Consider the following 27,173-nt stretch of genomic DNA (forward strand, 5'->3'; position numbering starts at 1 on the left):
ATGTAAGTTGGAAAGATGGTCAGCAGGCATTATTAGATTACATATTAAATGAAGTAAGGGGACTGGGTAGGGAATGGGAGATATTTAAGGAAGCAGTCCTGGCATGTGTAATAGATGCATGTGACATGTGGAAAGGTGGGCAGGTTAGAATGGGTAGTGAATGGTGGGATGAAGTAAAGTTGGCTGGTGCAAGAGAAAAGGGAGGCCTGTGGGTGGCACTTACAGGAAAGACGTGCAAGTGATAAGGAGATGTATTAGAGAAAGTGACAGTAGGTCAAGAGGAAAGTGCAGTGGTTGAAAAAGAGCTCAAATGAGAGGGTGAGCAAGTATCAGTAAACTGCAGGGAGGATAAAATGTTTTGGAAGGAGGTTGATGATATGCAAAAAACAAGAACAGATATGAACATTGATAAAGGGGGCAAAGGGGAAGTGATGACAGGTCCCATCTTCTTCCAAGATGACTTCTTCATCCAATCCATGGTTCAACCATTCCTGTTCTGAGGCCATTCATAAAAGGGGTCAGGCATATTAGGCTTGGAAAAACTCTCCCTCTTCTGGCTCCCATTCAGCTTTTATCACTGCCTATAATCACTGCAAACTATTTATTCATGAGGCAAAGTGTTCCTTTATTCAAAGGAAGTTTGATATCCTCTCCTCATCGTCCACTGATAGGTCTCTCTGGTCTTTAGCTAAGGGCATCTCTAACAACTCTCTCTGCATTTCTTTCACTTTTCCATTTTGATGGTACTATAGCTGTCTCTCCTGTTGACAAACAGTGCTCTTTGGTTCCCGTTTCTCCACTTAACTCCACCTTAGATGATTCTATCATTCCTTCACCCCCTGATGCTCCTCTTAGTAATCCCATGCCTCTACCCATAATCTCTTTTCAGACTCAGAAAAGTGCTTCTTTCTTTGGTCTCAAGCAAAGCTTATGGTCCTGATGACATCTATCCCCATGGACTGAAAGAGTGTACTTCTGAACTGGCACCTGTGTTTGCTTGTCTGTTCCATTTCTGCTTAAAAACCAAAACTTTTCCTTCTTGGAAACATGCATTGATACATCCCATCCCTAAGAAGGGTGGTCGTTCTGACCCCTCTAACTGTCATCCTATTGCTTTAACATCTACCATTTCCAAGGTCTTTGAATTCCTCCTCAACTCCCATATCTCCTTAAACACCACAAAAATCAGTCTTCTCGTTGATCACCAGTGTGGCTTCCATGAGGTGAGATTCGCTGGTGATATTCTTTCCTATCATACTTATTTCTGATCATCATCCTCAAAAGATTTTGGGTAGTTGTGTAGTCACCCTTGACATATACAAGGCATTTGACAGGCAGTGGCATCAGGGTCTCATCTCTAAGCTCCACTCTTTTGGCTTCTCTTCCTCACTTTGCTTCCTCATATCTAGCTTCCTCTCCAGCCAGTCTACCTCTGTAGTTGTTGATGGATCAGCCTTCCCCCTTTTCTCCATCAACAGGGTTCTATCCTGTCCCCAACATTTTTTCTCTTTTTTTTTTTTTTCAAGGATTTCTTCTTCACAAGTGATCCAGTGCACTCATACACTGGTGACTCAACACTGCATTCATCCACATCTTTCAGTTCTGCTCCCTCTTCTCTCACTCGATCTGCATCTCTTCTTGACACAGCTTCAGTAAGCTCAGACTTGGGCAGGATATCTCAGTGGGGTAAACAAAATCTTGTTAAGGTTAATGCCTCCAAGACCCAGTTTCTACCCATCTCCATTGAAAACTCTTCATAACTCTCTCCTCTTCTTTGAAGGTTCTGTAATTCCACCTCTTGATTCACTGAACATACTTGATATTACTGTGATTTCCACTCTTTCTTGGGAACTCCACATTACAGGAATGTCTGCCTCTGAGAAACTGGGTGTCCTATTTAGATGTCGAAACTTCTCTTCTGAACAGTTCCTTTGTTTATGCAAGGGATTGATTCGTCCTTGTATGGAGTACTGCTCTCACATTTGGGATGGTTCTTGCTCTGTATCCTTAGTTGACAGATTTGAGTCAAAAGCAATCCCAGGCATACTTCCAAACTTGACCTCCTTGCCCTGCACCACAGTGTTGGTTCACTTTCCCTCTTCTGTAGTCATTACTTTGGTTTTCGCTCCCGAGAGCTGACTGCTTGTGCACCCCCACCACTTGCTAGACCACGCAATACTCGGCAAGCTGCTGCATCATATGATTATTGTGTGGCCATCGGCAACTCAAATGTAGTCCGTTTTGATACCTGCTTCTTTCCCTTCATGGTGAAGCTTTGGAATTCTACCTTCTTGCGTCTTTTCCAATGCCTATAACTTGGCACCATTCAAAAGGCATGTCTTTCATGTCCTCAAAAATTGTAAATACTTCCCCCTTATCTTTTATTTATCCACTTCTTAATTCTCGCTATTTCAATTAAGGCCCATCCTTGATGTGGACTATAGGCCATGACTGGAGCCTTCAACATTAAAAAAAAGTAATGATGGAGTGAGTATTTTGAAGGACGATTGAATGTGTTTGATGATAGGGTGGCAGATGTAGTGTGTTTGGGTTGGGATGGTATGTGAAGTGAGAGTCATGGAGATTGGTTTGGTGGGGAAAGCCTTATGAAGGATGAAATGTGGCAAGATGGCTAGAGGGGATGATATTGCCATTGAATTTATCAAGAAAGGGGGTGACTGTGTTGTTGATTGGCGAGTTAGAATTTTCAGTGTATTTACTTATCTTGGTGAGATGCCTGAGGATTGGTCAAATGCATGTATATTTCTATTATATAAAGGCAAGGGCAATAAAGATGTGGTTCAAGAGTGTCACTGGTATTGGTGTGTAGTGATTGATAGAGTGAAGGCAAGTACAGAACATTAGATTAAGGAGGAACATTGTGGTTCCAGAAAAGGTTGAGGATGTGTGGATCATGTTTTTTCATTGAAGAATATGTGTGAGAAATACTTGGAGAAACAGATGGATATCTGTTAAGCATTTATAGATCTGGAGAAAGCATATGATTGAGTTGATAGAGATACCTTGTGAAAGTCCTTAAAAATATAGTTTTGGAGGAAACTGCTTGAAGCAAGGTGAAGTTTTTATTAAGGGTGTATGGCATGTGTATGAGTTGGAAGAGAGGAGAGTGAATGGTTCCATCTGAAATTTGGTCTTCATCAGGGGTGTGTAATTTCACCATGGTTATTTGATTAGTTTATGGATAGGGAGGTGACAGAGGTAAATGCGAGAGTCTTGGAGAGGGGTGCGTATGTAGTCTGTGGGGATGGGGATGGTAGGGCCTGGAGAGTGAGTCAGTTGTTTGATAATACAACACTTGTGGCATATTCCAGTATGAGACTGCAGACACTTGTGACTGAGTTTAGAATGGTGTGGGAAAGAAGGAAGTTGAGAGTAAATGCTTAGTAGGGTTGAGGGACAGGTTAACTTGGGTGTGAGTTTGAATGGAGAAACCTTGGAGGAAGTGAAGTGTTTTAGATACCTGAGAGTGGACATGGTGGTGAATGGAACCATGGAAATGGAAGTGAGGCACAGGAACGGTGAGGGGGTGAAGGTTCTAGGAACAGTGATGTATGTGTGGAAAGATCATTATCTGGGAGGGCAAAAAATGTAAACGTTTGAAGATATAGTTGTTCCAGCATTATTGTATAGATGCAAGGCATGGGCAATAGATATACTACAGAGGAGGGTGGATGTGTTGGAAATGAAATGTTTGTGGACAAAATGTGGTGTAAGGTGTTTTTATTAAATCAGAAAGGAAAGAATAAGAGAGAGGTGTGGCAATAAAGAGTGTGGTTGAGAGAGCTGAAGAGGGTGTTCGGAAATGTTTCTACATATGGAGAGAATGAGTGAGGTAAGGTTGACAAAGAGGAGATATGTATCAAAAGTGGAGGGAACAACAAGAAAGGGCAGACCAAATGGAGATGGAAAGATGGCATGGAAAAGATGTTTAGTGATCGGGGCCTGAACATACAAAAGGGTGAAAGGTGTGCATGGCATAAAGTGACTTAGAACTATGATATGATGTACTGGGTTTGACGTGGATAGGAGCTGCGGTTTTCGGTGCATTGCAGATGACTGCTAGAGAATGGATTTGAGTAGATGTTCATGGTGTTACCTTGCTGACATGGGATATGGCATTCAGATTTAAAAAAAAAAAAATGTAAATATTGATTTTCTTCTATGAAAAATACATGCCTGCTTTTTAATCCTTTTGGCTGCTTTTACTGTTGGGAATGTTTTTCCAGTTTTATCTTAATATCATATATATCTGATTTAGAAATATAGTTAGAATTTTATTTAGTAGATAGCCTCATCAGAGGCCAATATGCCTTTCTTTATCTGGTGTTTCTATACTGTGTACTTTATTTCTTGGCCTCAATAGTTTGTAGAAATTAAAAAGGAATAGCCAGAGTTGCACTTGCATTAAAAAGAAGCAAGGGTAAAGATGTGTAAATCAGAAGTGTTAGAATTTGGAGTAATTTTTTTTTCTTTCTTTCCAGGCATTCAGTAAAAAAGCAGTAGAGCAGCGCAAAGAATGGCTGACAGGATGGATGGAGGAGTGCAAGCGTCGAAGAGAACTTGGTCTTCCAGAGATCTATCTGTATGAAAAAAACACTCGAGCTATTACATACACTGATTTTGTCAATAAAGAATTGGTTTTGTTTTCAAATCTGGACAATGAGCGATCAATTCCATCGTTAGTGGATGGCTTGAAGCCAGGTCAGAGAAAGGTACGTGTAGATTGTTGTTTGAAGTATTTAAGTGTATGGATTTTAGGCAGTGCATTAAGTATATGTATTTAGCCTCATTTCTAATGTCAGAGGTTTTCTTCCATTTGATTGCTGGCACCGGGGTGGGTGAAGATATAGCTGGATGTTTGGATGCCATTTTAACAAACACAAACATAAGGTTGCAGGAAGTTCATATTAGCAGGTATATCCAAATAGCACATGTAGCTCAGATCTGCACCCAATGGTGGTAACTGCAAGACTGACATGTTGGTGGGAATGTGGCTTGCTCCACCTAGGACCCATGCTAAGTCCACCTGCCAGTCCTTACTGAAGTTTTGGTGCTTTTTTTACTGTGCTGATGCTCCTTCACCAGCATCAGCATGTTGTAAGATTTTTGGCTTTATTTCTAAGGTCGGAGAGGTTCTGTACTATTTAATAGCAGGTTCTGGGGTAGGAGATGATGTAGTTGGATGTTTGGATGCCATAATAAGAAACACAAGCACAGGGGTTGCAGAGAAATCATATAGCAGGTATATTCAAACTGCACAAGTAGCACAGATCTGTACACAATGATAGTAACTGCAAGATTGACCTACTGATGGGAATGTGCTGTGCTCCATCTGCGATCCACACTAACTCCACCCTCCAACCCTCACAGAAGTTTTGGCACTTTTTACTCACTGGTGGTCCCTCAGAAGCATCAATGCATTGTAGGATTTCTTGCTTCATTTCTAAGGTCAGAGGCTCTCTTCCTTTTAACTGTTTGTTCGTGGGTAGGTGATGTTGGATGTTTGAATTGGTAACAAACAAAAACAAACACAGTAGGTTGCAGGAAAATTTAATAAACAGGAATACTCAAATTGTACAAGTAGCATGGAACTGCACACTATGGTGGTTACTGCATGACTGACCTGCTGGCAGGAACATGGTGCGGTCCACCTAGGACACATGCTTACTCCACCCACCAACCCTCACTAAAGTTTTGTTGCACTTTCTACCACACTGACATTCCCACACCAGCATTAGCACATAGTAAGATTTCTAGCTTTGTTTCTAAAGTCAAATGGCTTCTGTTCCATATTACTGCTGGTTTTGGGGTGGGAGAAGTTAGTGGATATTTGGATGCAATATTGATAAACATAAACATGGATTGCATGAATATGATAACTGGGGATAGGGGAGAAAGAATACTTCCCACGTATTCCCTGCGTGTCGTAGAAGGCGACTAAAAGGGAAGGGAGCGGGGGGCTGGAAATCCTCCCCTCTCATTTTTTTTTAATTTTCCAAAAGAAGGAACAGAGAAGGGGGCCAGGTGAGGATATTCCCTCAAAGGTCCAGTCCTTTGTTCTTAATGCCACCTTGCTAACGTGGGAAATGGCGAATAGTATGAATATAAAAAAAAAAAAAAAATGTCCAAATCACACAAGTAGCACAGATCTGTACACAACGGTGGTAACTGCAAGACAGACCTGCTTTTGGGAACAGCGTGTGCTCCTTGAAGGACCTATGCTTACTCTATCTGCCAACCCTCACAGAAGTTTTGATGCACTTTCTTCTGCACTTATCCACAATGTAGTGAATTTTGACTCCCAAAGAAGGGACTGGTAGAATTAGATTCCTCTCATGATAGTAAAAGCACATGTTGTGATCCCGCATAAATTATGTAATCCCTGTCACCATTCCTTTTTGGGCACACAACTCCACAAACTGATTGCCATTTGTGTACAGATGAATTATGATATGGCATCTGATCCATATGAGAGTTGAATTTGATCCAGGGGTTAAACATATACTGTTGATTTCTTTGTGCAGATTGATATATTGTTCAGGTTTTTTAGGGGTTTTATTGTTTTTCCCATTAGAACTGTCCTTAATGTGATTTTTTGCTAGGCTTATATAAAGTAAGTGTCTGCATAGTTCTTAAAGTTTCATGTCATTTAGCTGAATATTACTTCTTGTTTGTCCACAGGTGTTGTATACATGTATAAAGCGAAATGATAAACGAGAAGTCAAGGTAGCTCAGTTAGCTGGTTCGGTTGCAGAACATTCTGCTTATCATCATGGTGAAACTTCCCTCATGTCGACAATCATCAATTTGGCACAGAACTTTGTTGGCTCAAATAATATTAACCTGTTGCAGCCTATTGGCCAGTTTGGAACGAGATTGCAGGGTGGAAAAGATTCTGCAAGTCCCCGATACATTTTTACTATGTTAAGGTAGGTGTGGTATTGTGCTATTTATGCCAGTTGGTTTAGGAAATGTGTGATATAAAATTCATAATGACTTGTGACTCTTTTGCCATGGGTACCCCCTTGATGGGAGTTCCAGAAGGGTACAGGTATCAGAAAAGTAGATAATATCTGTGACATGTTATTGGCCTTATATTGAAACAGGTCTGAAGAGGATTGTATTAGATGAGCATTCAAAGCACAGTAACTGAAGGTTAACCTTAAATGAAGTTACGTTTAACAGGGGGGACAAGTTTAAAAGAAAAAATAATTTAGAGAGATGCGCTTGGTTATTTATTTATTTATTCATATTTTTTTCATTATACTTTGTCGCTGTCTCCCATGTTAGTGAGGTAGGGCAAAGAAACAGACGAAAAAATTGCCCAACCCACTCACATACACATGTACACACACACTTACCTATACAGTTCAATGCACAGACAAACACATATATATACACATGCACACTTTCACACCCACCGCCCTCAGCCACTCCCGTCACCACCCTGCCACACATGAAATGGCACACACACACACACACACACACACACACCCTGCACGCACGCAAGGCAGCACCAGGAAGAGACAACAAAAGCCACACTTGTGCGCACTCAGTCTCCAGCTGTCGTGCAATGCACCGAAACCACAGCTCCCCCTCTACATCCAGGCCCCACAAAACTTTCCATGGTTTACCCCGGACACTTCACATGCCCTGGTTCAATCCATTGACACCACGTCGACCCTGTTGTACCACATCATTCCAATTCACTCTTCCTTGCATGCCTTTCGTCCTCCTGCATGTTCAGGCCCCGATCGCTGAAAATTGTTTTCACTCCATCCTTCCACCTCCAATTTGGTCTCCCGCTTCTCCTCTTTCCCTTCACCTCTGACACATATATCCTCTTTGTCCATCTTTCCTCACTCATTCTCTCCATTTTACCAAACCATTTCAATAAACCCTCTTCTGCTCTCTCAACCACACTCTTTTTATTATCACACATAGGTAGCATGTTTGAGGAAAGGAACCTGGATGTTTTGGCTCTAAGTTAACGAAGCTCATGGGTAAATGGAAGAGTGGTTAGGGAATGTTTTAGGAGTAAAGTCAGGGGTTGGTGAGAGGACAAGAGCGAAGGAAGGAGTAGCACTACTGAAACAGGGGTTGTGGGAGTATGTGATAGAGTGTAAGAAAGTAAACTCAAGATTGATATGGGTAAAACTGAAAGTGGATGGAGAGAGATGGGAGATGAGAAGAAAGATCATGAGTGGCAAGTGTTTTGGGAGCAGGTGAGTGAGTGTGCTAGTAGTTTTGATGCACAAGACTGGGCTATAGTGATGGGTGATTTGAATGCAAAGGTGAGTAATGTGGCAGTTGAGGGAATAATTGGTGCACATGGGGTGTTCAGTGTTGTAAATGGAAATGGTGAAGAGCTTGTAGAGTTGTGTGCTGAAAAAGGACTGGTGATGGGAATACCTGGTTTAAAAAGAGAGATATACATAAGTATACGTATGTCAGTAGGAGAGATGGCCAGAGAGTGTAATTGGCTTACGTTTTTATTGATAGGCATGTGAAAGAGAGACTTTTGGAAGTTAAGAGGTGCAACTGGAGGGATGTCTGATCATTATCTTGTTGAGGTGAAGGTGAAGATTTGTAGAGGTTTTCAGAAGAGAAGAGAGAATGTTAGGGTGAAGAGAGTGGTGAGAGTAAGTGAGTTTGGGAAGGAGACTTGTGTGAGGAAGTACCAGGAGAGACTGAGTGCAGAATGGAAAAAGGTGAGAGCAAAGGACGTAAGGGGAGTGGGGGAAGAATGGGATGCATTTAGGGAAGCAGTGATGGCTTGCACAAAAGATGCTTGTGGCATTAGAAGCGTGGGAGGTGGGCAGATTAGAAAGGGTCGTGAGTGGTGGGATGAATAAGTAAGATTATTAGTGAAAGAAGAGAGAGGTATTAAGACAAGTTTTGCAGGGGAATAGTGCAAATGATTGTGAGAGGTATAAAATAAAGAGGCAGGAGGTCAAGAGAAAGGTGCAAGAAGTAAAAAAAGAGGGCAAATGAGAGTTGGGGTGAGAGAGTATCATTAAATTTTAGGGAGAATAAAAAGATGTGAAGACATGTACAGAAAATCAGATCAGGGAAGAGCAGTGTGGTTTCAGAAGTGGTAGAGGATGTGTGGATCAGGTGTTTGCTTTGAAGAATGTATGTGGGAAATACTTAGAAAAACAAATGGATTTGTAGTTAGCGTTTTTGGATCTGGAGAAGGGATATTGGACAAAGAAGGATGGAGTGAAAAATATTTTGAGTGAACAGGGCCTGAACATCAGTAGGGTGAGAGGCATGCAAGGACAGAGTAAATTGGAATGATGTGGCATACCAGGGTCAACGTGCTGTCAGTGGACTGAACCAAAGCATGTGAAACATCTGGGGGAAACAATGGAAAGGTCTGTTGGGACTGGATGTGGATAGGGAGCTGTGTTTTTGATACATTACACATGACAGCTAGAGACTAAGTGTGAATGAATGTGGCCTTTTTTCTGTTTTCCTGGTGCTACCTCTGAAGCAGGGGGTAGCAATGCTGTTTCCTGTGGGATGGGGTAGCAACAGGAATGTATGGGGACAAGCATGTATCTTTCCACCTCCAATTTGGTCTCCCACTTCTCCTCGTTCCCTCTACCTCTGACACACATATCCTCTTTATCATTCTTTCCTCACTCATTCTCTCCATATGTCCAAACCATTTCAACCACCCTTTTCTGCTCTCCCAACCATCCTGGGAATAGGGTAGAAAGAATACTTGTTACGTATTCACTGCGTATCATAGAAGGCAACTAAGAGAGATGGGGGGCTCTGGGGATCTTCCCCCTCGTGTTTTTGTTTTTCTAAAAGAAGGAACAGAGAAGGGGGCTGGGTAGGTGTTATTGCCTTTAAGGCTTGGTCATTTGTTCATAATGCTACCTTGCTAACGTGGGAAATGGTTAATATGTATTAAAAAAAGAAAATTTTTTATTTTTTATTTTGCTTTGTCACTGTCTCCCACGTTTGCGAGGTAGCGCAAGGAAACAGACGAAAGAAATGGCCCAACCCACCCCAATACACATGTATATACATACACGTCCACACACGCAAATATACATACCTATACATCTCAATGTACACATATATATACACACACAGAGACATACATATATACCCATGCACACAATTCACAGTCTGCCTTTATTTATTCCCATCACCACCTCGCCACACATGAAATAACAACCCCCTCCCCCTCATGTGTGCGAGGTAGCACTAGGAGAAGACAACAAAGGCCCCATTTGTTCACACTCAGTCTCTAGCTGTCATGTAATAATGCACTGAAACCACAGATCCCTTTCCACATCCAGGCCCAAAAGAACTTTCCATGGTTTACCCTAGACGCTTCACATGCCCTGATTCAATCCACTGACAGCACATCAACCCCGGTATACCACATCGATCCAATTCACTCTATTCCTTGCCTGCCTTTCACCCTCCTGCATGTTCAGGCCCCGATCACTCAAAATCTTTTTCACTCCATCTTTCCACCTCCAATTTGGTCTCCCACTTCTCCTCGTTCCCTCCACCTCCGACACATATATCCTCTTGGTCAATCTTTCCTCACTCATTCTCTCCATGTGCCCAAACCATTTCAAAACACCCTCTTCTGCTCTCTCAACCACGCTCTTTTTATTTCCACACATCTCTCTTACCCTTACATTACTTACTCGATCAAACCACCTCACACCACATTGTCCTCAAACATCTCATTTCCAGCACATCCACCCTCCTGCGCACAACTCTATCCATAGCCCACACCTCGCAACCATACAACATTGTTGGAACCACTATTCCTTCAAACATACCCATTTTTGCTTTCCGAGATAATGTTCTCGACTTCCACACATTCTTCAAGGCTCCCAGGATTTTCGCCCCCTCCCCCACCCTAGGATTCACTTCCGCTTCCATGGTTCCATCCGCTGCCAGATCCATTCCCAGATATCTAAAACACTTTACTTCCTCCAGTTTTTCTCCATTCAAACTTACCTCCCAATTGACTTGACCCTCAACCCTACTGTACCTAATAACCTTGCTCTTATTCACATTTACTCTTAACTTTCTTCTTTCACACACTTTACCAAACTCAATCACCAGCTTCTGCAGTTTCTCACATGAATCAGCCACCAGCGCTGTATCATCAGCGAACAACAACTGACTCACTTCCCAAGCTCTCTCATCCACAACAGACTTCATACTTACCCCTCTTTCCAAAACTCTTGCATTCACCTCCCTAACAACCCCATCCATAAACAAATTAAACAACCATGGAGACATCACACACCCCTGCTGCAAACCTACATTCACTGAGAACCAATCACTTTCCTCTCTTCCTACACATACACATGCCTTACATCCTCGATAAAATCTTTTCACGGCTTCTAACAACTTGCCTCCCACACCATATATTCTTAATATCTTCCACAGAGCATCTCTATCAACTCTATCATATGCCTTCTCCAGATCCATAAATGCTACATACAAATCCATTTGCTTTTCTAAGTATTTCTCACATACATTCTTCAAAGCAAACACCTGATCCACACATCCTCTACCACTTCTGAAACCACATTGCTCTTCCCCAATCTGATGCTCTGTACATGCCTTCACCCTCTCAATCAATACCCTCCTATATAATTTCCCAGGAATACTCAACAAACTTATACCTCTGTAATTTGAGCACTCGCTCTTATCCCCTTTGCCTTTGTACAATGGCACTATGCATGCATTCCGCCAATCCTCAGGCACCTCACCATGAGTCATACATACATTAAATAACCTTGCCAACCAGTCAACAATACAGTCACCCCCTTTTTTAATAGATTCCACTGCAATACCATCCAAACCTGCTGCCTTACCGGCTCTCATCTTCCGCAAAGCTTTTACTACCTCTTCTCTGTTTACCAAATCATTTTCCCTAACCCTCTCACTTTGCACACCACCTCGACCAAAACACCCTATATCTGCCACTCTATCATCAGACACATTCAACAAACCTTCAAAATACTCACTCCATCTCCTCACATCACCACTACTTGCTATCACCTCCCCATTAGCGCCCCTCACTGAAGTTCCCATTTGCTCCCTTGTCTTACGCACTTTATTTACCTCCTTCCAGAACATCTTTTTATTCTCCCTAAAATTTAATGATACTCTCTCACCCGAACTCTCATTTGCCCTCTTTTTCACCTCTTGCACCTTTCTCTTGACCTCCTGCCTCTTTCTTTTATACATCTCCCACTCAATTGCATTTTTTCCCTGCAAAAATCTTCCAAATGCCTCTCTCTTCTCTTTCACTAATAATCTTACTTCTTCATCCCACCACTCACTACCCTTTCTAATCATCCCACCTCCCACGCTTCTCATGCCACAAGCATCTTTTGCACACTCCATCACTGATTCCCTAAATACATCCCATTCCTCCCCCACTCCCCTTACTTCCATTGTTCTCACCTTTTTCCATTCTGTACTCAGTCTCTCCTGGTACTTCCTCGCAGAAGTCTCCTTCCCAAGCTCACTTACTCTCACCACCCTCTTCACCCCAACATTCACTCTTCTTTTCTGAAACCCATGCAATCTTCACCTTGCTCCAGATAAGATCAGACACCTCAGTGCACCTCTCAGCACTAACATCAAAGTCTCTTCGGCGCTGAATTACGTAACCAAGAGCTCTTGGCATCTCCCTGCAATATATGTATCGCTTTAACAGTATCATCACATTCCTATTTCTGCACAAAAATGCTAAAGCTCTTCACCATTTCCATTACAACACTGAACCCCAGTATAACAATTATTACCTCAACTGCCACATTACCATCTTGCATCAAATCACCCATCACTATACCCGACTTGTCATAATAACACTAACCAACTATTCTCTGCTGCCATCTCTTGCTCATATATACTTATATTCTCGCTTTTCCGGTATTCCAATCACCTCCTATTTCAGCCATATCTACAACTTTCACCATTTCCATTTACACTACTGACACCCCATTATACCATATCCTCAACTGCCCCATTCACTTTTGCATTCAATACCCATCACTTAACCCGGACTTTGCATCAAACCACTAACACTCATTCCCCTCCCAACACTTGCCTCTCGATTCTCTCATGCCCAGGTCATTGCACCATAATACCATCTCTCTCATCCTTTAGTTTCCATCGGATTTACTCTACACCTCACATGACTCCACATCCCAAGAGCTATCTTCCTCCGTCCTCATAACCCTACTTACTAAATCCAACCCTCTCTTACCCTTGAGCTTCGTTTCACTCAGAGCCAAAACATCCAGGTTCCTTTCCTCAAACATACTACCTATCTCTCCTTTTTTCACATCTTGGTTACATCCACACACATTTAGACACCCAAAAAGAAATATATATAGTAATATATATCGGAGTTATTGTGGCCGAGACAATGATTGCATCAAAAAATTTCTCATTTGATATATGTCGATAGTTTTTAATTGTATTATATGTATTTTTTATATGCTGTAAGATTATTATTTCTTTCTCCAGTAAACTTGCACGAACGATTTTTAACCCTCATGATGATCATCTTTTGAAGAGTAACTATGATGACAATCAGCGAATTGAACCTGAGTGGTACATACCTATTATTCCAATGATTCTTGTAAATGGAGCAGATGGCATCGGAACTGGTTGGAGCACTAAGATTCCTAACTATAATCCCCGAGAAATTGTGGAAAATCTGAGGAAATTGATCCGTGGTGAGAAGATGAGCAGAATGGTAAGTTAGTAGATATATTTTTCCCACATTCTTATTTTTTATTCAACAAAATGAAGGTTGTAAAACACCTTTAGGCATTTGTAGTTGTTGAATAATCATATGCACTCAGGTATGTTGACTATTATATCATATCTTTTTAATTTTCTTACTCACACATTCTGTAATTAATTCTTTTTCCTGGACTTTGCCAGTATTATTATTGTGACAATACTGCATGAAACCTCATGGTGACTGGTGACCTTTCTATCGTATGCCAATTATATATTTTGTATTATTCTTATACACTGCTGGTAATTTCTTGTACTTAAGTGTTGCATATGTCAAATGTATTTGCCAAGATTTTGAAGAGTAGATTTCTTTACATTTTTCATTACCAAAGGAGCATAAGTGAACCCTGAATAAAAGAATATTGTTTTGTTAATTTTCATTCATTAGCAGAAGTGACTGGACTCATTGTTTGTAGAAGAAGTGATAGAACTGTTATATACTTCATCCAGATTTTGCTTTTATAAAGTGTGGGAGGGGGCGAAGGTTCTGGGAGTGTTGAAGAATGCGTGGAAGGTGAGAATGTTATCTCAGAGAGCAAAAATGGGTATGTTTGAAGGAATAGTGGTTCCAACAATGTTATATGGTTGTGAGGCATGGGCTACAGATAAGAGTTGTGTGGAGGAGGGTGGGTGTGTTGGAAATGAGATGTTTGAGGACAATGTGTGATGTGAGGTGGTTTGGTCGAGTAAGTAATGAAAGATTAAGAGAAATGTCTGGTAATAAAAAGGGTGTGGTTGAGAGAGAGCAGAAGAGTGTGTCTTGAAATGATTTGGTCACATGGAGGAAATGAGTGAGGAAAGATTGACAAAGAGGATATATGTGTCAGAGGTGGAGGGAATGAGGAGAAGTGGGAGACCAGATTGGAGGTGGAAATATGGAGTGAAAAAGATTTTGAGCGATCGGGGCCTGAACATACAGGAGGGTGAAAGGCATGCAAGGAATAGAGTGAATTGGAATGATGTGGTATACCGGGGTCGATGTGCTGTCAATGGATTGAACGAGGGCATGTGAAGCGTCTGGGGTAAACCATGGAAAGTTTTATGGGGCCTGGATGTGGAAAGGGAACTGTGGTTTCGTTGCATTACACATGTATATATATGCATATGTCTGTGTATGTATACGTTGAAATGTATAGGTATGTATATGTGCATCTGTGGGCATGTATGTACATACATGTGTGTGTGGGTGGGTTGGACCATTCTTTCGTCTGTTTCCTCGCACTACCTCGCTAACGCGGGAGACTGAGAATGTCTTGGGAGTAAAGTCAGGGGTTAGTGAGAGGACAAGAGCAAGGAAAGTAGCACTACTCCTGAAACAAGAGTGGTGGGAGTATGTGATAGAGTGTAAGAAAGTAAATTCTAGATTGATATGGGTAAAACTGAAAGTTGATGGAGAGAGATGGGTGATTATTGGTGCATATGCACCTGGGCATGAGAAGAAAGATCATGAGAGGCAAGTGTTTTGGGAGCAGCTGAATGAGTATGTTAGTGGTTTTGATGGACAAGTCCGGGTTATAGTGATGGGTGATTTGAGTGCAAAGGTGAGTAATGTGGCAGTTGAGGGAATAATTGGTATACATGGGGTGTTCAGTGTTGTAAATGGATATGGTGGAGAGCTTGTAGATTTATGTGCTGAAAAAGGACTGGTGATTGGGAATACCTGGTTTAAAAAGTGAGATATACATAAGTATACATATGCAAGCAGGAGAGATGGCCAGAGAGCGTTATTGCATTATGTGTTAATTGATAGGCGCGCAAAAGAGAGACTTTTGGATGTTAATGTGCTGAGAGGTGCAACTGGAGGGATGTCTGATCATTATCTTGTGGAGGCGAAGGTGAAGAGTTTGTAGAGGTTTTCAGAAAAGAAGAGAGAATGTTGGGGTGAAGAGAGTGGTGAGAGTGAGTGAGCATGGGAAGGAGACTTGTGTGAGGAAGTACCAGGAGAGACTGAGTACAGAATGGAAAAAGGTGAGAACAAAGGAGGTAAGGAAAGTGGGGGAGGAATGGGATGTATTTAGGGAAGCAGTGATGGCTTGCACAAAAGATGCTTGTGGCATGAGAAGCGTAGGAGGTGGGCAGATTAGAAAGGGAAGTGAATGGTGGGATGAAGAAGTAAGATTATTAGTGAAAGAGAAGAGAGAGGCATTTGGAAGATTTTTGCAGGGAAAAAATGCAAATGAGTGGGAGATGTATAAAAGAAAGAGGCAGGAGGTCAAGAGAAAGGTGCAAGAGGTGAAAAAGAGGGCAAATGAGAGTTGGGGTGAGAGAGTATCATTAAATTTTAGGGAGAATAAAAAGATGTTTTGGAAGGAGGTAAATAAAGTGTGTAAGACAAGAGAGCAAATGGGAACTTCAGTGAAGGGGGCTAATGGGGAGGTGATAGCAAGTAGTGGTGATGTGAGAAGGAGATGGAGTGAGTATTTTGAAGGTTTGTTGAATGTGTTTGATGATAGAGTGGCAGATATAGTGTGTTTTGGTCGAGGTGGTGTGCAAAGTGAGAGGGTTAGGGCGGATGATTTGGTAAACAGAGAAGAGGTAGTAAAAGCTTTGCGGAAGATGAAAGCCGGCAAGGCAGCAGGTTTGGATGGTATTGCAGTGGAATCTATTAAAAAAGGGGGTGACTGTATTATTGACTGGTTGGTAAGGTTATTTAATGTATGTATGACTGATGGTGAGGTGCCTGAGGATTGGCGGAATGTATGCATAGTGCCATTGTACAAAGGCAAAGGGGATAAGAGTAAGTGCTCAAATTACAGAGGTATAAGTTTGTTGAGTATTCCTGGTAAATTATATGGGAGGGTATTGATTGAGAGGGTGAAGGCATGTACAGAGCATCAGATTGGGGAAGAGCAGTGTGTTTTCGGAAGTGGTAGAGGATGTGTGGATTGAAGAATGTATATGAGAAATACTTAGAAAAGCAAGTGCATTTGTATATAGTATTTATGGATCTGGAGAAGGCATATGATAGAGTTAATAGAGATGCTCTGTGGAAGGTATTAAGAATATATGGTGTGGGAGGCAAGTTGTTAGAAGCAGTGAAAAGTTTTTATAGGAGATGTAAGGCATGTGTACGTGTAGGAAGAGAGGAAAGTGATTGGTTCTCAGCGAATGTAGGTTTGTGGCCGGGGTGTGTGATTTCTCCATGGTTGTTTAATTTTTTATGGATGGGGTTGTTAGGGAGGTGAATGCAAGGGTTTTGGAAAGAGGGGCAAGTATGCAGTCTGTTGTGGATTAGAGAGCTTGGGAAGTGAGTCAGTTGTTGTTCACTGATGATACAGCGCTGGTGGCTGATTCGTGTGAGAAACTGCAGAACTTTGTGACGGAGTTTGGTAAAGTGTGTGAAAGAAGAAAGCTCAGAGTAAATGTGAATAAGAGCAAGGTTATTAGGTACAGTAGGGTTGAGGGACAAGTCAATTGGGAGGTAAGTTTGAATGGAGAAAAACTGGAAGAAGTGAAGTGTTTTAGATATCTGGGAGTGGATTTGGCAGCAGATGGAACCATGGAAGCGGAAGTGAATCATAGGGTGGGGGAGGGGGCGAAAGTTCTGGGAGTGTTGAAGAATGTGTGGAAGTCGAGAACATTATCTCGGAAAGCAAAAATGGGTATGTTTGAAGGAATAGTGTTTCCAACAATGTTATATGGTTGCGAGGTGTGGGCTTTAGATAGAATTGTGCGGAGGAGGGTGGATGTGCTGGAAATGAGATGTTTGATGACAATATGTGGTGTGAGGTGGTTTGATCGAGTAAGTAAGAAAAGGGTAAGAGAGATGTGTGGTAATAAAAAGTGTTGTTGAGAGAGCAGAAGAGGGTGTTTTAAAATGGTTTGGTCACATGGAGAGAATGAGTGAGGAAAGATTGACCAAGAGGATATATGTGTCAGAGGTGAAGGGAATGCAGGGAAGTGGGAGACCAAATTGAGGTGGAAAGATGGAGTGAAAAAGATTTTGAGTGATCGGGGCCTGAACATGCAGGAGGGTGAAAGGCGTGTAAGGAATTGAGTGAATTGGAACGATGTTGTATACCAGGGTCGATGTGCTGTCAATGGATTGAATCAGGGCATGTGAAGCATCTGGGGTAAACTATGGAAAGTTCTGTGGGGCCTGGATGTGGAAAGGGAGCTGTGGTTTCGGTGCATTATTACATGACAGCTAGAGACTGAGTGTGAACGAATGTGGCCTATGTTGTCTTTTCCTAGCGCTACCTCACACACATGAGGGGGAGGGGGTTGTTATTTCATGTGTGGTGAGGTGGCGATGGGAATGAATAAAGGCAGAGAAGGGGGCCAGGTGAGGATATTCCCTCAAAGCCCAGTCCTCTGTTCTTAACGCTACCTCGCTATCGCAGGAAATGGCGAATAGTCTGAAAAAAAAAATTGTGTGTGTGTGTGTATATATGTATATGTTGAGATGTTCTTTTTTTTTTTTCATACTATTCGCCATTTCCCACGTTAGCGAGGTAGCTTTAGGAACAGAGGACTAAGCCTTTGAGGGAAATCCCCACTTGGCCCCCTTCTCTGTTCCTATCTTTGGAAAATCAAAAAATGAGGGGAGGATTTCCAACCCCCCGCTCCCTTCCCTTTTAGTTGCCTTTTACGACACGCAGAGAATACGTGGGAAGTATTCTTTCTCCCCTATCCCCAGGGATAACATATATATATATATATACATATATTTTTGATTTTCCAAAGGCAGGAACAGAGAAGGGGGCCAAGTGGGGATTTCCCTCAAAGGCTCAGTCCTCTGTTCCCAAAGCTACCCCGCTATTGTGGGAAATGGCGAATAGTATGAAAAAAAACATATATATATGTATATATATCTTTCTTGGGGATAGGGGAGAAAGAATACTTCCCACGTATTCCCTGCGTGTCGTAGAAGGCGACTAAAAGGGGAGGGAGCGGGTGGCTGGAAATCCTCCCCTTTTTTTTTTTTTTTCCCCAAAAGAAGGAACAGAGAAGGGGGTCAGGTGAGGATATTCCCTCTAAGGCCCAGTTCTCTGTTCTTAACGCTACCTCGCTAACGCGGGAAATGGCAAATAATATGAAAAAAAAAAAAATATCTTTCTTTCAAACTACTCGCCACTTCCCGCGTTAGCGAGGTAGCGCTAAGAACAGAGAACTGGGCCTTTGAGGGAATATCCTCACCCGGCCCCCCTCTCTGTTCCCTCCTTTGGAAAATTAATAAAAAAAAAAAAAAAAAAATAATGAGAGGGGAGGATTTCCAGCCCCCCCGCTCCCTCCCCTTTTAGTCACCTTCTACGAAGTTTGAAAGTATATATATATATTCTTTCTTTCAAACTATTCGCCATTTCCCGTGTTAGCAAAGTATGTATGTATATTTGTGTGTGTGGACGTGTATGTATATACATGTGTATGTGGGTGGGTTGGGCCATTCTTTCGTCTGTTTCCTTGCTCTACCTCGCTAACGTGGGAGACAGCGACAAAGCAAAATAGATAAATAAATAGTACTGGTGGGTTTTCGGTGATAAGTAATAATGTTTGCTATTAGATAAGGGTTTAGCATGTTATTTTCTACTCATTAGAACATCCTTCTTGAATGTTACTTATTTTTCTTTATGGTAAGAATGATCTGTTTTAAAGTTTTATTGTTAACCACATATGATTTCTGATTCATAATGGTATTTGGCTAGGTTTTCAGTGGGGTGCTGTGTATTAATTCAAATGATGTTACATAACTTATATGATTCTCAACATTAAAGTTTTCTATCTGTCTGTCTATGCCTCTCATGCTTATTACCCTCAGAAATCAAGGGGGTGGCCATGGCAAAAGAGTCCACTTAACCATATCCTTACATGCCTTCCTCACATGCACCATTCCATGTATTTTTTCACCATTTCTCTCCCTTCAGTACTTTTTCACTATATTTCCTGATATCACAGATGGCCTTCCTCTTGCACCAACCCCCTTAATTGTATCATCATAGTACTCTCATACACTCCTTTTAAACTCCCTATCATGCATTCCTACCACATGCCTAGACCACCTTAAGGGATTACATTTTGTCCACTCTGCCACTCGACAATTCTTTCCTTTTGCATTCCCTGCCATACCATATCTGTTACACACTCCCTCATGCCTTCATTCCATTTTGTAATATCACATGCTCCTATCGTATAGCACGTTTTCACAGCCTGCATTTTTGACCACTGTGACTCATTCAATATCCATATCTTGGCTACTGAGGTCAAGGTCAGGAGGACTATGCCGTCTCTTTATCCTCTCTTCACTTCTATACTTACACCTCTGCCCTTCACTATTCTATTAAGGGCCTCAGTGACTCATCCGCCCTGTACTGCTCTCACCCTTATCTCTCCTAGATTACTATTCTTACCTAGTTAGCTCCCAGAAACTTAATTCTTTCTTTCTTCCCCTGTAACTCAGATTATTACACTTTCTTCTCTTACTCTATAGGGCTTTGCACAATCTTTACTCTCATACTGTTTTCTTTCAAACATCATTATTTTACTTTTGCTTTTATCTTCAATCACATATTTTTACATGCATCATAAAGCACACTTACAGCCTTTTACAACTCCCCTTCACTCTCAGCAAACACTGCAGTATCATTGCAAATAAGCTTGTCACTGATCTTCATACCTCACCACCACACTCCATGTCTGCACCTTCTCTCCAAAGTTTTGCTTTCATCTCTCATATCATTCCGTCTGTATTATGTTAAAAAACCACTGTGACGTCATAAAGCCCTGGCTCACCCAAATGTTTGATAAAACTTTCAACTCTCCATCCAATCTTACACATGCATTTGCTCCTCTATAGAAGACTTTCACACCATCCAACAGTTGACTACTTCCCCATATATCCTTAACACATATAATAAAGCTTTCCACTCTACTCTGTTATATGGTTTCTCCAGATCCATTAAAGTTCCATAAAGTCTCTCACCTTTCACTCAATACTGCTCCACAATTATATCCCTTGGGATAGGGGATTAAGAATACTTCCCACGTATTCCCTGCGTGTCGTAGAAGGCGACTAAAAGGGGAGGGAGCGGGGGGCTGGAAATCCTCCCCTCTCATTTTTTTTTTTAATTTTCCAAAAGAAGGAACAGAGAATTGGGCCAGGTGAGGGTATTCCCTCAAAGGCCCAGTCCTCTGTTCTTAATGCTACCTCGCTAACGCGGGAAATGGCGAATAGTTTAAAAGAAAAAAAGAAGAAAATTATTCTCACCTCAAAAATCTAATCTACACATCCTCTACATCTCCAAAAAGTCCTGTGCTCCTCGCTTATTCTGCATCCAGTTGCTTCAGTTGCTCTCTCAATCAACACTCTTGAATACACTTTTCCAGGTATACATATCTGACTTATTTAGGTATAATTGCTACATACATCTTTAGCACCTTTTTTTTTTTTTTTTTTTTTTTTTTTTTTTTTATATTAAGTTATCTACCCATGAGTTTAGAATGAGTTAATGAATTTTTTTTACTTTTCCAGAAACCATGGTTTAAAAACTTCCGTGGCACAGTAGAAGAGTTGGATCACCAGAGATATATTATCCATGGAGAGCTTGCCAATATTGGTCAGAACAAGTTAGAGATTACCGAGCTCCCAATTCGTGTATGGACTCAGGCATACAAGGAAACTGTCATGGAGTCTCTACTCACGGGAACAGAGAAGAGCCCAGCTTTGATCACGTGAGAGCTCGTTATATATTCCAGATTTAATGTAGTCCATTTGTATGAAGTAAGGAAGAGAATAATGAAAGAAATGCTGCTGCATTGTTAGAAAAGTATTGTGTATAAATCATAGAGTATATAAATTAGCTGGAAGCAACTATGAGCATATGTAATTACCTATTGTAATTTTCTGTTTGAACTGAATGGGGAGCGAGTTTAGCACTTGTGTGATCCCATCTCTTGAACATTTTCTATTTTCATACATCTTTACAAAGTTCTTAATGCCATCTGCATTAACCTTGTCATCACTTATTTTATTCCGTTCATCCTCCTATTTTATCTTGTTGAATTACTATTTTACTTTTATCTTGATAAGTCTCCTGCTTAATTTTCTATTATATCCTGGTTGCTCTATTCCCACATCTCTTAAGTATTCACAGTTAATCAGTTTAATATGTTTTATTTTATTTATTTTGCTTTGTCGCTGTCTCCTGCGTTAGCGAGGTAGCGCAAGGAAACTGATGAAAGAATAGCCCAACCCACCCACAGACACATGTATATACATACACGTCCCCACATGGAAATAAATTTACCTATACATCTCAACGTATACATATATATACACACACAGACATATACATATATACACATGTACATAATTCATACTGTCTGCCTAAATTTATTCATTCCCATCACCACCTCGCCACACATGAAATAACAACCCCCTCCCCCTCATGTGTGCGAGGTAGCACTAGGAGAAGACAACAAAGGCCCCATTTGTTCACACTCAGTCTCTAGCTGTCATGTAATAATGCACTGAAACCAGAGTTCCCTTTCCACATCCAGGCCCCACAGAACTTTCCATGGTTTACCCCAGACGCTTCACATGCCTTGGTTCAATCCATTGACAGCACGTCGACCCTGGTATACCACATCGTTCCAATTCACTCTGTTACTTGCACACACCTTTCACCCTCCTGCATGTTCAGGCCCCGCTCACTCAAAATCTTTTTCACTCCATCTTTCCACCTCCAATTTGGTCTCCCACTTCTCCTTGTTCCCTCCACCTCTGACATATATCTTCTTGGTCAATCTTTCCTCACTCATTTTCTCCATGTGACCAAACCATTTCAAAACACCCTCTTCTCTCTCAACCACACTCTTTTTATTACTACACATCTCTCTTACCCTATTATTACTTACTCGATCAAACCACCTCACACCACATATTGTCCTCAAACATCTCATTTCCAGCACATCCACCCTCCTGCCCACAACTCTATCCATAGCCCACGCCTCGCAACCATGCAACATTGTTGGAACCACTATTCCTTCAAACATACCCATTTTTGTGTTCCGAGATAATGTTCTCGACTTCCACACATTCTTCAAGGCTTCCAGAATTTTTGCCCCCTCCCCCACCCTATGATTCACTTCCGCTTCCATGGTTCCATCCGCTGCCAAATCCACTCCCAGATATCTAAAACACTTCACTTCCTCCAGTTTTTCTCCATTCAAACTTACCTCCCAATTGACTTGACCCTCAACCCTACTGTACCTAATAACCTTGCTCTTATTCACATTTACTTTCAACTTTCTTCTTTCACACACTTTACCAAACTCAGTCACCAGCTTCTGCAGTTTCTCACACAAATCAGCCACCAGCGCTGTATCATCAGCGAACAACAACTGACTCACTTCCGAAGCTCTCTCATCCCCAACAGACTTCATACTTCCCCCTCTTTCTAAAACTCTTGCATTCACCTCCCTAATAACCCCATCCATAAACAAATTAAACAACCATGGAGACATCACACACCCCTGACTGCAAACCTACATTCACTGAAAACCAATCACTTTCCTCTCTTCCTACACGTACACATGCCTTACATCCTCGATAAAAACTTTTCACTGCATTTAACAACTTGCCTCCCACACCATATATTCTTAATACCTTCCACAGAGCATCTCTATCAATTCTGTCATATGCCTTCTCCAGATCCATAAATGCTACATACAAATCCATTTGCTTTTCTAAGTATTTCTCACCTACATTCTTCAAAGCAAACACCTGATCCACACATCCTCTACCACTTCTGAAACCACACTGCTCTCCCCAATCTGATGCTCTGTACATGCCTTCACTCTCTCAATCAATACCCTCCCATATAATTTCCGAGGAATACTCAACAAACTTATACCTCTGTAACTTGAGCACTCACCTTTGTCCCCTTTGCCATTTTACAATGGCACTATGCATGCATTCCGCCAATCCTCAGGCACCTCACCATGAATCATACATACATTGAATAACCTTACCAACCAGTCAACAATACAGTCAACCCCTTTTTTAATAAATTCCACTGCAATACCATCCAAACCCGCCACCTTGTCGGCTTTCATCTTCTGCAAAGCTTTCACTACCTTTTCTCTGTTTACCAAATCATTTTCCCTAACCCTCCCACTTTGCACACCACATCGACCAAAACACCCTATATCTGCCACTCTATCATCAAACACATTCAGCAAACCTTCAAAATACTCACTTTATCTCCTCACATCACCACTACTTCAAAAAAAAGGTGTCAATTTCTGTTTTCCAGCATTTTTTGTTGTTTGGCAGTGGCCAGATTCCAAGGTTACTGGATTAAAGAGGTACCACCTGTAATGCTTTACTATATTGGGTTGATCAATGATTCATGCATGGGTTACATATTAATTAATCCTACATACAGATTTCCTAGTAGCATTAACTATCTATATGTTTTGTATCTTTATAACAACTGAAATCTCGATGATTAAATTAGCACCATTCTCTATGTCAACAGATTGCATCTCAGATCGTAGTGCACAAGAGCAGTTATTATATCCCGTTATTGTGTGATACTCTGATCCTGAAGTGAATAGAGCTCTTAGTGTATTGCTGGAAATTGCTACCACAAAGGAGCAGTCTACTGGCAGAAACATCTTTCTATTTCTTGACAATGTCATCACAGATAATAAGATCCCATCGAAAAATGTCATTTATTTTGCAGCAGATAATGCAGCTGTCATGATGGGAGAGCAGAATGGGGTAGGTGCATTTGTAAAGAAGAATAAGTGATACATCATCTTCATCTCGCTGCGGAGAAAGGAGCTAGCCAGCTGCCATTTTCACCGGTGGACTTATTTGTTCCTGTTTATTATTACTTGGAGAGATCTAGTAAATACCACAAAGCATTCAGGGAGGTTCAAACCCTGTGCAGTGTTGAACAGCATGCAATCTTGAAATGTATACTTGGCTTTCTTTGGAAAGGGCACTGACTAGACTCGTTGAATAATAGGAACCTTTGAAGAGGCAGAGTCCATTGGAAAGAAAAGTAATGTAGATGATGACACTCCAAAGGAGTTGAAGAAACAGAAGGTCTGTACAAATGTTAGTTGTGACACACTTCAAGACAAGACAGGCAAGGTCATTCCATCTTTCCTGGGAAAGAGCAATACTGGTTAGACCCCATTAAGCAAGATGACTGTACCTTTGTCCTCTCACACAGCCAGAAGTGTAGGACAGGCTTCTTCTAAGAAGGCACATGTCTTTCATCTCGCACAGCTGGCAGTGCAGGACAGGCTTCCTCTAAGAAGACATCTTTACCTTCATCCTCAAAAAGATTGGGCAAAGTTGATACAGTGACTGCATCTACTGGGGTATTATTTGCAGGAACAAAGACAAGCATCATTGTGCTTGTTGAAAGGGATATATCAGGTACTTGTAATAAAGCAGCTTCAAGCAGTGTAGACAACAGAAAGCTTCATCTGAAGCTATATTGATTGGAAACAAAAAAAGCTGGTTTGTCTTCAAGTGCAGACTGTGTAGCAAGTGTTTCTGTGGACAAAGCTAAGATCCTTACAAGGCATAATGATTACAACAGGCTGTATTGTATGCCCCCCCTTAAAACCATACCTCTATTCAAGAAGTTCAATCTTGAGCTGCAAGAAGCATCAAAGATTACATGAGAAGCTACAGGTTTTAGTATTATAGTTACTGCTCTGCTTTGTGAAGCCTTCAGTCATTGCAAGTTCTACAACACCTGAACAGTGCAGTTATAGGGAAAAGTGCAATCCCTGACCAGATGAGGATCTCATCTTGGTGAATGATGTTACGAACTTTCTCACAACAAAAATATTCTCATCAAAACAGAAGGAAAAATTTACATCAGGCAGGAAATACTTCGCTTGTGTATGTATTATGTTCTCAGATACTTCCCCCTGAAGAATGAGCTGATTCAGAATGCAAGTGTTGCTGACCCAAGGAAGAGAATGGATGCAAAGTTTGCATCATCACTCTACTTTGTGAAGAAATTCCACTTTATGGAAGAGCAGATACATGAACCAAGTTCAAACTTGAATTTGCTCACTACCAGGTAGATCAATGTGGTAGAGCTGATGAGTTATGGGTGGCGATTTCACAACTAAGCGACAAGTCTTTGTATAAGGAAGTGTGTACCTCTTCCCAGAATCATGTTTGCTGTTATGTTTTAGCTCACAGCAGTGCTGAAGATGAGAGAATTTTCAGTCTGGTAAGGAAAAACTCCACTGAATTTTGCCCAAGTCATGGCACTCAAACATTATCAGATTTCCTCACATGTAAGGTTTATAGCTGTGCTAAAAAAGAAAAAAAAAGGACTTTTCATCGTGAAATTCAGTGAGAGGCTTCTGAAGTGCAGACAAACAACTGCTGCTTATAAGAAAATGCTTTCCAGCCGGGACCGAATATGTGTGGATAAACAAACAGAACTGATGACTGAAATTGAAACACAACTGACTAGATACTTTGTTGGTTTTAATTAAGGGTGAACAGTTGTGGACTTTACACATGTAGATAAACGAATGGAGATAACAGCTTGAGCACTGGGTATCACAATTTTCTGTATTCAAATTGCAACATGTATTGCTTGAGGTTGTAAGTTTAGTTTTGCAAAGTTCCTTTTTTTTCCTTTCTTTTTTTACTCAAAATTCCTTCTTTTTTTGCCATGTTTTTGTTGGTTTGTTTGATAAGGTTGAGAGCTCTGGTGAAGAGATGCGGGCAATTGTTTTTGATGCTTCTTCCCAACTATATTTTGCAGTGTTTCTTTTCTTCTCCATAAGGTGATGTAGTTTTCACACACTACCTAGTTTTTCATTTTAGCAAAGATTGTAATGCTTTGAAACATTTCACATTTCAGTGACTACAAGGAGTACCACACAGATACAACTGTGCGCTTCACGGTAACTATGACTGATGACAAATATCAGAAAGCAGTAGAAGAAGGGTTTCACAAGATATTTAAACTTCAGTCATCACTTTCAGTTTCCACTATGGTAAGGATATTGTGCAGGCACTTATGAGTTTGCATGACAATATTTTACTATCATTATTATTTTTTTTTTTCTTTTTTGCTTTGTCGCTGTCTCCTGCGTTTGCGAGGTAGCGCAAGGAAACAGACGAAAGAAATGGCCCAACCCACCCACATACACATGTATATACATACACGTCCACACACGCAAATATACATACCTATACATCTCAATGTACACATATATATACACACACAGACATATGCATATATACACATGTACATAATTCATACTGTCTGCCTTTATTTATTCCCATTGCCACCTCGCTACACATGGAATAACATCCCCCTCCCCCCTCATGTGTGCAAGGTAGCGCT

General features: G+C 41.2%; 1 protein-coding gene across 2 annotated transcripts in view; it reads left to right on the plus strand.

Moving 5' to 3' along the window:
- Top2 (topoisomerase 2) overlaps positions 1–27,173 on the plus strand; it is a 151,045-nt gene that overhangs the window by 56,578 nt on the left and 67,294 nt on the right. For both annotated transcript variants that reach the window (XM_071658510.1, XM_071658511.1), the window contains exons 13-17: positions 4,503–4,733; positions 6,703–6,950; positions 13,555–13,786; positions 21,302–21,501; positions 26,685–26,820. In XM_071658510.1, the coding sequence (XP_071514611.1) occupies positions 4,503–4,733; positions 6,703–6,950; positions 13,555–13,786; positions 21,302–21,501; positions 26,685–26,820 (1,047 nt within the window). The remainder of the gene's footprint in view (positions 1–4,502; positions 4,734–6,702; positions 6,951–13,554; positions 13,787–21,301; positions 21,502–26,684; positions 26,821–27,173) is intronic.

This window comes from Panulirus ornatus, chromosome 66 (assembly GCF_036320965.1).
Source record: "Panulirus ornatus isolate Po-2019 chromosome 66, ASM3632096v1, whole genome shotgun sequence".
NCBI classification, from domain to species: domain Eukaryota; kingdom Metazoa; phylum Arthropoda; class Malacostraca; order Decapoda; family Palinuridae; genus Panulirus; species Panulirus ornatus.